This window comes from Cryptomeria japonica, chromosome 6 (genome assembly GCF_030272615.1).
Source record: "Cryptomeria japonica chromosome 6, Sugi_1.0, whole genome shotgun sequence".
Lineage (NCBI taxonomy): Eukaryota > Viridiplantae > Streptophyta > Pinopsida > Cupressales > Cupressaceae > Cryptomeria > Cryptomeria japonica.
The window spans coordinates 136,290,968-136,302,612 of record NC_081410.1 but is presented as its reverse complement, the minus strand read 5'-3'; the positions used below and the strand labels follow the sequence as shown (position 1 = coordinate 136,302,612).

The following is an 11,645-nucleotide window of genomic DNA, read 5'->3' as shown; positions in this document are numbered from 1 at the left end:
TTTTGACAAGCGAGTCAGGCCATGGAAATTCATGCTAGGTGATCAGGTCTTGCTCTGGGATAGAAGAAGCGAACCAAAAAGGAGCACATACGAAGTTCGAATCGCTATGGAAGGGACCATTTATGATTTAAGAGGTAAAAGGTCCTAAATCTTTCAAAATTGCATATCAAGATTGTTCTTCTCTTCCCCTGACCTATAATGGCCAGGATTTGAAATTATACCAATTGTGAATGAGAGTCCCTCGTGATTTTGTACATAAATTTTGGCTTGTTTAGTTTGTAGTGTCTTTTCTATTGTTTTGTCTATTTTGGTATTTAAATAAAGTTTGTTTGCAAAACTAGAGATCTTGGAGTTCGTATCTAGTTCCCTTATAGTCTTAGTCCCCAGTCAGAGCCGATGTTAGCACCCCCACAATTTTCCATTTAGAATGGTCAAGCTTGCGGGTTGTCTTATGGTGTCTCTATTCTTTCAGGTCTTTTGTACCTCTTCGTTTCAAACGGAAGCCATTGAACTCTTAAAACAGTTCAATTGGTTCAAGGTTCAAGGCGTGTTTTAGGTAAATGTCTTTAGCAGCCTTTATCTCCACCAAAACAAGTGCGTTATTGTTATATGTTTTGAACTTTGAACCCGTGAACCTTTCTTGGTTCAAGGTTCAAAACGTCTTTTTGTGAGTCATGGCTATGTAATGTTATTTAACGAGCGAGTGTCAATATGTTTTAAGTTGGTTTTGAACTTTGAACCTTGAACCAATTGTCTCTTCGGTTCAACAACTCAACGGTTCAAGGTTCAAAGTTATTGCTTTTTAATCATGGTTATTGCTCATTCTCGGTATTGTTTTGAGCCGCTAGTTCATTGTTGTTCTTCTCGAATGAACTCGAACCATTGAACTCTTTGTAAAATGGTTCAAGGTTCAAAAGGTTCACTTCAAGTTGATCCTAAAGACTTTTTAAATACTGAAACCGGTGTGGCGAGAAGGAATATTCTCAACACCTAATAGTTTAAAATTCTAAATTTGGAAGGTAATCATGAGAACAATAACTATTTGTGTAGAAGTGATGGGCAATTAAGAAGGTGTCAGATTTTCAGTCATTTCACTGTTACTTCACATGCCTAAGTGAATCATTATGAAGCGTGTGTGGTTTTCTCATTTTTTCCCACCTATTTAAAAGGATATATGAATTTATCTCCATAATTTGTAAGGGTTGCAACTACTATAATTGAGCAAATTGGAGGTGCCAAAGGTAAATTCACCTCTACTTTCCTAAGAAGGTTTCCAGATTCATGGTGGTAACGGGTAAGGTCGGACGATTCCCCTATGTTGTATTTATTTACTTCTACAGATTTATTAGTGTAGGAATAAAGTCTTTACGTTGTTGGAGTAGAATTCTACCCTATTTTAGAATTGCTTGATTAAAAGTATAGATAGGCAGTATGAGGCCGGTATTGCCAAAGCTTGGTCGGACATCATGTTCAATGAGCATATTACCAGAACTAGATGATACTTCCTTGGCTCATGCCAATCTACGGGATTTCTTAGAAAGAACCAAGAACCCTCAAGTTGGTTCAATAATGGAGAAAATAGTGAGAAGTGGTCTCGTTGAAGCCGCTGCATTTGTACTTGCTGCACCATGTCCAGATTTGGTGATAGATTGCATGAATGGGTATGATGCAGAGAATAGATGCATAAGAACCAGTAATGGTGAGCTGCTAATTGGTATCAACGGGGAAACAGTAATGGCGGCGATGGGAATCCCACACAAGGAATCATATGAGGATTGGTCTGTTGGGACCTCATACGACTCATTCTTAGAGAAAAAAATTATGTACAAAAGTGTAATTGCAAGAAATTGGCTCCTTAGAGTTCAAAAAGGAGGGTCACGAATGCCAAAGCCCTTGACTATAGAGCACTTCATCACAGACCTACCAGATTTCTTGTTTGGCTGGACTTTGTTTAACTAGAGATGGGTTAACCCCCGGTCAAGGGCTTGCTAACATTCTTTGGCCCGAACCCCCCTTAGAATAGTAGGGGGCCATCCTTCACCCCAAAAATAGAATAGTAGGGGTGATTGCTCTTTCTTACCTTGCTAACTAGGGGTGTGGGTAGGCTTTCTCGCTATTAGTCTTTAGCTAGCCCATATCCAATCATCAACTCCCATCGAGAATTAGGACTACCGGCCATCGAGAATTAGGACTACCGGAAGTAGCTTTATTTCCGGTTCAATCAGTAGGAAGGAAGGATGGGAATGCAAGGATGGGAACTCCATAATTTTTTGGAGGATGGCAACTATGCCTCAACTATTTAGCTCAGCTCTCCATCTTTGTTTGTGATCGCTCATTGAGCATCAATCTAGTTTAGTTGGGTTACTTTCATCTAACTTCCTGATCCTGAACCCCCAGTGGGAGGGTTAGCATTACTTTCCCTCCAGCCTGAACCCCAACTATAGTTATCTATCCTGAGGGCAAGGAGGAGGGCAAGGATGTTTTATTAGTTGATACTGGTTGACAAGCTAAGTTGATACCGCAGCAGGATGAGGGCAAGGAGAATAAAGAAGGTGACCGGTTGGAAGGTATAGTTGACAAAGCTTCATTAAACTATTCATATGGGTCAAAGAAGGTAGGTTCCATGTTAGCCACCCAGGTTCGCCATAAAATAGTAGGGCTATTGGAGATCAAGGAGGCAAGGAGTTAGCTGCTGGAGGATCCTTTTTTTATATTCGAGCCCATGCGGCACATTTTCTCTCTTTCTTGCCGGCCCAACTATAGGCTTTGTCCTCCCATCCTACCCATACATCCTCGGGGGAGGATGCCTGTCATGGGTGAGGGGTAGGAAGGGGGTGAGGATGGATGGAGAGAGATAGTTCCCCAGTGAAGGACAGGTTCCATCTGTAGTTAGGCTATCACGTCTATAATTGAGAACCCCCTACCTACACAACATTAAACACCCCGCCTTCCCACAGGGGCTGCAGATAGGAAGTTAGGGCCCCAGTGGAGCGATAGGAAGTTCTAGCCCTCAACTAATCTGCATCAGGGAGTTAGCCACCCTCAACTGACCCTCTTGGGCATCACCCTCTTGGGCATCTATCAGTAGGAGCCCTTCCACCCTTCCGACCCACCAGAAACAAAGAGCTAATACACCCAAGGCGAATATGGTCGGTGGGGTCCAATTAGAGAGAAAGCCTGGGCCAAACTAATACCGGATAACAAGAAAGAAGCTTCTTGACCAGGATAGCCGCCCTACGGCGGTCTCTTTAACTTGTTACTTCAATGCAAAGGAGGATGCGGGGCAATCTCAACATCCTAACCTGGGGTCCTTCCTTTCTTCAGCCGGGGAAGTCTGATCTCCTGTCCTCCCACCTGCCAGCCCTACTATTCTAAGGCTTGCCTCCAGATAGCTGAAGCATTGTTGGCCCTTTCTCGATAGAAACTAGGATACTGGGCATGAAGACAAGAATGAAAGCATGCAATAAATCAGGGAGGGGCACAGTATAAACCATTCTTTAAGTGCGAGACATTGTTATGATGCTGAATAGGCTAAATAGGAACTCACACACCTTTTATTGGGAAGATTCGATGTATTTTTACATTCAGGTGTTGTTATCTAGTGACAAATATCCTAATTGGGCCTTGGTAATTGCAGAGAGACTTCATTAAGGTTTGAGTAACTTTTCGGGTATGTCTAGTTTTTATATGTCCTCTTATCTTTTCTACATACTAGCTTGTACTAGAGGTTGGCCTGGTTTGCTCCATGAACCATGTGTGGATGGCATGAAGGTTTATGATTACTACCCTTTGTTATAGCAGCAGAAACATGTAGAATATATTGCCAGATGGAATGGTGTCTTCGCAGGGAGACTTGCTTTCGAACTACAGGGCGATGTGAACAAGAGAATGTCAGTTGAAGAAATGGAGTTAATAAGTATATACAGCAACTTCTTCATTCAATTTCCCAGGTTCACCTATGTTCAGCTAGCTAGTTTTGAAGGTAAGCCATTCAAGCTACCAAGGTATGCCTTCAATAGCTATGTACTTATAGAGGTGAGCAGGCAACTAGCTCATATTGATAAAAGGTTGGGGGCAAAAGGAGAATCTGGAGTTGCCTTTCCTATTGAACTTGGATACTACAGTTGTAAGTCCATATCCGATGCTTTAAATTTGGAATTGGAATTTAAGAGGATGAACCTACTGCCCTATGTTGCTAGACGTAGGTTTGATAGCAGAGGTTATGTAGTAGAAAATCTAAGTGTGGATGACCACTTCCATCATGAACCCCCATTGGAAGATTACTGGGAGAATTGAAGTGATGAATATGAGGTAAGAAGGATACTGTAGTCAAGATTTACTCTACAGTAGATAATTACCATGAAGCTTCCTATTAGTGTATCCGATGTTTAGGAGGAAACGGGGGAAGATATTTTGGATCTTGAATTCAACAAGGAAGTTCAAGGAAATCCAATCCCTGAGATTCACTGGAATAAAAAGGAAGATGATAATGTTCAAGCTCAAAATTTGAATGTTGTAAGGAGAACTCAGAAGTGGTTGAGAGACCAAAAATTTAAGAAAGGATCATTCATATCTTCCCATGAACTAAGAGTTGATTCACATACTATGACTCAACTTCCTATTTCTTCCAATAATTAAATTGTTGATGTTGCATGTGGTTCAAAGCTAATTGTTGAAAAAATCCAACCCAAGAGATCAAAAAGGTCACCATTAGGTTCTACAGCAGCCCAAGTAACTTGGTCAAGGAGCAAGAAAAGGAGTAAAAAGCCAACATTGAGCTAGATTGTTTTGGACCTAAATCCTAGTGAAGAGGTAGAAGTTATAATAGATCAACATGATTTGGGTGAGCCTGTGGTACAAGAAATGGACATTGGTAAAGAAATGGAGAGTGAATTGAATCCAATAAACACTCTGGTTATTGTCAATTCACTAGATATTCAGACCACTCCTCCATCTAAAGAACCTACAAACACACCATGATGGTTAGAAGCTATTGTTGGGGAGAAGCGCAGTGTGGTTCCAATTACAATCCCTATAGAAGATATGGTCGGCAAGTGTCTTGGAAAGGTATCCAAGATGAAAAGACTCAAAATGCAGACAATGCTTGAGGTAGATGAAGCAACAGATCGTTGGACAGCTGAGATAGCCAAGCATATTCTAGATAGAGACACAGACTAGATATCGAGGATGACTTCACAGTGGAAATGATTGATCTGGGGGTTGCTTCTAGAACTGTTGATGTTAAAAATTTGGAGTCTTCCATGAAGAGATTGATTTCTAGATCATGGAAGGACGAGAAGGATAAAAGCGAGCTGATGCAAATCATCACTCAAATGGCTGAGTACATCAGTGCCATTCACCATCAAAATCCTCAACCCTTGTCACAAGTGGTAGTATCATTTGATCCCAAATCTCTAGCAAATCAAAAGATGTTGGATCAAGTCCAAAGAAACAAAATGGTCACAAAGATGGTCAATAAATGACTGCATCTTATAATACAACAAGGTTTAGACTATATTGTCAGTCTGGTGAAAGTATATGAAGATGTTGTGACTATGAGCAAGGAATTGGAATTAGAGATCGTTGTCTGGGAGAAAGAAAGGACCAAATGGGTGGCAGTTCTTGCACAGATGAATGATATACAAAAATTTGGTGTGATAAAGTTCCTGGCTGAAAAAACTGTGCAAAGCCTGCATGATAATCTATTATATGTGTCAAGGAAAAGCATGGAATGGTGTAATTCAATTATCAAAAAGGGCCACGAAGAATCAGCTAAACTGCTTGAAGGATTGACAGATTTAATTGATACAATGCAAAAGGATCTCAAATTCATTGACATCTAGCTTATGAAAAATGATGCCTAGACAATCGACGATTCCACAGATATGACAAAAATCTTCCAAGGAAGGATATAGTTCATTCAAAAGACAAAATCCTTGACTACGGATGATTTCTCAAAAGTAACCAAGATTGAGTCAATGCTCACGATTTGTTCCGATCATCTAGAAACGCACAAGGCAAGGGTGACACAAGAAAATATGGATGAGGAGGTTTGGAAGCAATGAATCTAGCATATTGGACTCCCCTACTTTCAAGTCATCCTAAACTTCTCGGCGACACATTTAGAGTGGTGTGGCATGCACAGTTCTGCAACAAAGCAGGATAGACTAGTGGCTTCCTTTGCCACGGTGGAGTTATGATCAATTTGGGGATGAGTTGGCAGCCTTTCTATGGTTGTTATTTTATTTTCTCTTGTTTTTAGCAAAACGGTTTCTTTCATCTCTGGTTAAAGTGAATTTTTCATGATTATGTAACAAACTATGAGCCTAGAGGCTATTTAAGCTAGGAAGTAAGTTTATATTGATGCCCGAAAAACTATGGTTTTTCAAGGAACAGACAATATATGTTTTCTATGAATTTCTTATAACTGTAATGACTGGTTTAGCAATGAAATGTTATGGTGTGCAGTCTTGGAGTCTATGTGTTTAAGGATTGACGATCTTTCTTAAGAAATCAGCGAATGTGCATGATATCATTTTGTTATCATTTATTCCTATGTTTTCTGGATTCATTGTTACCATTATTTGCAAGTAAATTCATTGTGGATTGAGTTGTGTTGATCCCCCTTGTCTTGTGAGACATGAGAGAGAATCGATCATAGTTCATACTGCTATGCATTTGCTTTTGCTCTGAATTTATCAAATGAACATGTGTGAAAATCAGAGTCTGTGAGCTCTTATTTGATCTTCAAAACATTCTTTATGTTCAATTTTAAAAGCATTCCTTTGTGTTGATAGATGAATGCTAAAGCCTTTCCACGCTTTCTGGTTAAATGTGTCTTCATTTCAAAGTTTTCTGCATAAAACTCATTGCAAATCATACGAGGAGCTGCCCTCTAATGCACAGGATGGATTTTTAATTGGTTCATCCAACTGTTGATTTATTTGTTTCCTTTCATAAAAAGGTGTACAAGAGTCATATTATTATTCAAAGAAAGCAAACATTATAATCTCAAGAAAGAGACAAATCTATTAACCAACAATTACATATATAACTCCTGATGTTGTGTAAATACCCTTCTACAATTAACAAATTGTCCTTGCGGTTAACACCACTGACTGCTTCAAATTCAGGTACAGATGGAAATTTTATTTATTTTGCTGTCTTACCGTCAAGATGTTCCATCTTCAACGAGGTAGAAGAGAACACGTTACTCTCTCCTCCAAATCGAAACTCTATCCATTTCTTCCTCCTATCAAGCTGCTTCTTCGTTTTTTTCATTCCACTAAGGATTAAATATATTAAGAAAAACTGCTTGTTCGTTGCTCATGAACGTCAGAGAAAGAATTTCGTAGCAACAGTTTTAATCTCAAATTTTAACCACCTACGCCAACAGCATGCATTTTCTATTACAGTTACTTCGAACTTTCCAATATAAATTTGACTGGGCTTTTTAAGAATTTCCTTTTGACGGAGATGTATAGATAATACGTATACATGGTGGAAGCTTTGTTGTTATCTTATCTACCATTCTTCGTTTGACATATCTTTCTACCTATTTCTCCTATAAAAACATCTCACAAGCTTTGCAATCTCATACCTTGCATACTCATTTCGCTTGCAATTTTTAAGTTTAAAGCTTGTTTCATCTAATGTCTGTAATAATGGGAAAGGCAAACATGTCGAAAGTAATACTTCCGATTATGATAATGGTGGCTACAGTCTTAGGAGAAGTGGAGATCGATAGAAGGAGTTTCCCGCCTGGATTTATCTTTGGAACAGCCTCTTCCTCCTATCAGGTTTTCTTTTCCTTCACTCAAGTTGTTGATTAATACAATTTTTAAATTATCAAGTTAACCTCGCTTTTTTAGGTGGAAGGTGCGTATCTGGAAAACGGAAAGGGTCTCAACAATTGGGATGTTTTTACACACACTCATCCAGGTTTGTTCGGATATAAGTTTATCAGTTTCATGGTTAGATTCTTCCTTAATTATTTTTGATGGTTTGAAATTATAATGATGGGTACGATTTATGGCATAGGAAGTATTGCTGACGGAAGTAATGGAGATGTAGCTGATGACCAGTACCATCGTTACAAGGTACTCGTCATACTATTATCTAAGTGATCTTTCCTGTCTTTGAATATCATAGCTTTTTAATTAATGAAAACGGTTGTACAATATAGGGAGATATTGATTTGATGAATTACCTCGGGGTAGACTCCTATCGCTTCTCCATATCATGGTCTCGAATTCTTCCAGGTATATTGATAGCCATGTCCTTACAATAACTTCATCTAGAGCGCTTCATGTTATTCATTTATATTTGATAATTGTGATAAAGCTGGAAGAGGAGCTGTCAACGTGAAGGGAATTAAGTTTTACAATAATCTCATCGACACTCTGCTGTCAAAGGGTATGTTTCTGTGTTCATGCTTTATTCATAAATGTTTCTGATGTTGAGATTTTTTATGAAGCAGTAAGAGTTTTTATCTGCTTGCTTGCCCTTCTACTATCGGATTAATTTTGTTTGTGACCAAAAGTTTCTAACACCCAGATTCAAGTGGGGCTATTTTCTCTAACGAATTTCACTATATTTATGATTGTTGCAGGAATTAAACCATTCGTGACGTTGAATCATTATGATCTTCCACAACATTTAGAGGATTCATATGGGGGCTGGTTGAGTCCCCACGTAATGTAAGTTGTAACATATTATGTTTCTTGACTTTCTGTAACAGCTAATTTTGTATTTGTGAGCTATATCATATTTTAATATGAGAACATTGCAGCAAGGACTTCGAAGCATTTGCAGACATTTGCTTTGCAGCATTCGGAGACAGAGTGAAATACTGGGCAACATTCAATGAGCCGAATATATTTGTTCAGACCGGTTACCTTACAGGAACTTTTCCCCCATCTCGGTGTTCTTGGCCTTTTGGGAATTGTACCGATGGCAATTCAAAAACTGAACCCTACATTGCTGCTCATAATGTTATATTATCACATGCAGCAGCGGTTGATGTCTATAAAACAAAATATCAAGTAAGAAATCAAATTTGTTTTGAGGGTGTTCGATGCACTGTTCGTACTAGAACTTCTGATGTATATTTACACAATTTGAATGTGAACAATAATTGAAAATCACGTAAATTTGCAGAGCAAACAGGGAGGATCTATTGGTATAGTAATCTCCTCTACATGGTATGAGCCTCTGAGGAGTATACCAGATGACAAAGCTGCCGTCGAGAGATTGTTGGCATTCGACACTGCCTGGTAAGACAAGGGTCCTCCTTAAACTTCAACAATGTTTACATTCGACTACTTTGTATAAACATACTTGATTTTAATAAACTATAATGACATGGATCACTGTCTGTTATTGATTGGTTGTGCAGGTTTCTGGACCCGATTGTTTTTGGGGATTATCCTCCTGAAATGCGCCAAATGGTTGGGCGGCGACTGCCTACTTTCCCCAGAGAAATGTCAGAGAAAGTAAAGGGTTCATATGATTTTATCGGCATTAACCATTACACAACGTTGTATGCCAAGGACTGCCTCTTCTCGCTTTGTTTGAAAATACAGTACTATCCAGATGCCTTAGTCTATAGAACTGGTAAGGCAACTACGTTAAGAATAGAGCTTAATTGTACTAGAAAAGTTTTGTTGACGAAGATTCTTATTCAACATGAACGTGCTTGCAGGTGAGAGAGACGGAGTTCCGATAGGCGAGCCGGTATGTATTGTTTTCAACTTTTATCTTTATTTAATTTTCATGTACAATGATTATCAGTCTGAGATTGAATGGCATTGCAGACGGGCATGGAGGGATCTTTTGTTGTGCCATATGGCATGGAAAAAATTGTGATGTACGTGAAAGAAAGATACAACAATCCTATAATTATCATCACAGAAAATGGTGAGTATATGGATTTAATTGTTCAGATAACTCCAATAATCGACACCCATTTGTTGTAATGACGGTGGAAGTGCACGCAGGTTATGGTCAGCAAGATCATCCGTCAGCCCCAGTGGCAGATGCTTTGAATGATGATCGAAGAATCAACCAAATGGAAAGCTATCTGACCTATTTGGCAGCCGCAATACGGTGTGTATAATACGCCCTCAAAACAGTTTGTGTTGAACTCTGGACAATACTTTTGTTTAATATATTTTCTTAAATGAAGGGGCTGTTTCTTGTTGTTTGCAGGAAAGGAGCAGACGTGAGAGGTTACTATGTGTGGTCGATTCTGGACAACTTCGAATGGTTATACGGCTACACTAAACGCTTTGGGCTTTACTATGTTGATTACGCCACTCAGAAACGAATTCCAAAGCTATCCGCCAAGTGGTATAAGAATTTCCTGAACAATAATCATGGATCGCACAACATTCCCCAAGTCAAGGGGCGAACCAACAAAATGAAGCAACTCTTGTCTGGTGATCAAGCAGAAGCCATATAAAATGAAAAATATCACTATCTATACACACTTTGGTGATCCTACCGTGGTATATAAAGTTTATATACACATTTCTATCAAGCTCAAATATTATAAGCAACTCATTATTAGCATCCAATATTATTATGTAATTGAAATAATTTAGTCATTTATATCTATTTATTAAGTGTAAAAATTTAAATTCCAATGAAGGACAGATTATAAATCAATATATAGTAAAATGTCATATCATTATTTTTCAATGTAGTCCATCCTTATACATCTTCACCTTATAGGGTAATGGGGGCCACATTTTCTAAATGAGTTTCCACTTGTAAAAATGGGCTTTATTTTTAATTTTGTCTTTTATTTCAATAAGTATTTAAATTTAATGATAGTAGACAATGATGTTTATTTAATTTATTAAATTATTGATCAGTTTATTGTTCGAAAGGAAAATAAATAAATTATATTTTTATATTTAATATAGAATTAAATAAATAGATTAAATGAAATTTAATAACTTAATTATTTAAGATTATTGTAAATTTTTTTTAAAAATTATACTTGATCACATTTGATTTTTTTTTTATTAATTAAACAAGACTGATTATTTAATTAATCTTTTTGAAATGGTAATTTTTCCCCTATGATTAATTAGGTATTAGGTATTAGTAGCGAGTTAAATAAATCAAATATTAAGTTAAACCTAATGTAATTAACCTTTTACCTGAGATAAATAGTTTAATTTACTATTATTTTGAAGTGCTGACACAATATTTTAATAGTCTCAAAAGTAATTATTCAAAGCAATGATAAACTAATTACTCATAAATTTGTATTATTTTATATGGAATGAACATTCAAAACATTTATACAACAATTATAATTAAAGATGATTTTTTATCAACATGAATGTACATCAATAATCAATAATAAAACATTGAGATATTAATTTGCAAGAATGAAACATTAGGGCAATGACTATATGAAATTGATTAATACATATCTGTAAATCACCGAGAGGCTACTTTCCTGCACGCAGAGGATTAGTTATAGGTATAGGGTTTCCAGGCAAGGGAGCACTCCAGGAGGACACGGTTCTTACACAGAACCCCACATGCCTTCACAGCATGAAATAAACACAGCCCTAGCCAAGACACTCTTGGATGTACGATGTACCCCGAGTTGGACACATGTTGTATTC

General features: G+C 37.8%; 1 protein-coding gene across 1 annotated transcript; it reads left to right on the top strand.

The window, feature by feature from the left end:
• Positions 1–8,185: 8,185 nt before the first annotated feature.
• LOC131057867 (beta-glucosidase 18-like) lies at positions 8,186–10,549 on the top strand. Its single transcript, XM_057992004.2, has 10 exons — positions 8,186–8,261; positions 8,344–8,415; positions 8,612–8,699; positions 8,792–9,044; positions 9,160–9,275; positions 9,398–9,615; positions 9,704–9,735; positions 9,816–9,918; positions 9,999–10,107; positions 10,210–10,549. The coding sequence occupies exons 1-10, from the start codon at positions 8,201–8,203 to the stop codon at positions 10,460–10,462; spliced, it is 1,305 nt and encodes a 434-aa protein (XP_057847987.2). The 5' UTR covers positions 8,186–8,200; the 3' UTR covers positions 10,463–10,549.
• The last annotated feature ends 1,096 nt before the right edge of the window (positions 10,550–11,645 follow it).

Coding starts and splice junctions, on each gene's coding strand:
- LOC131057867 (XM_057992004.2), top strand. CDS start 8,201: ATGAATTACCTCGGGGTAGACTCCTATCGCTTCTCCATATCATGGTCT. Junction 9,276..9,397: donor TTGGCATTCGACACTGCCTG/GTAAGACAAGGG, acceptor TTGGTTGTGCAG/GTTTCTGGACCCGATTGTTT. Junction 9,919..9,998: donor AATTATCATCACAGAAAATG/GTGAGTATATGG, acceptor AAGTGCACGCAG/GTTATGGTCAGCAAGATCAT.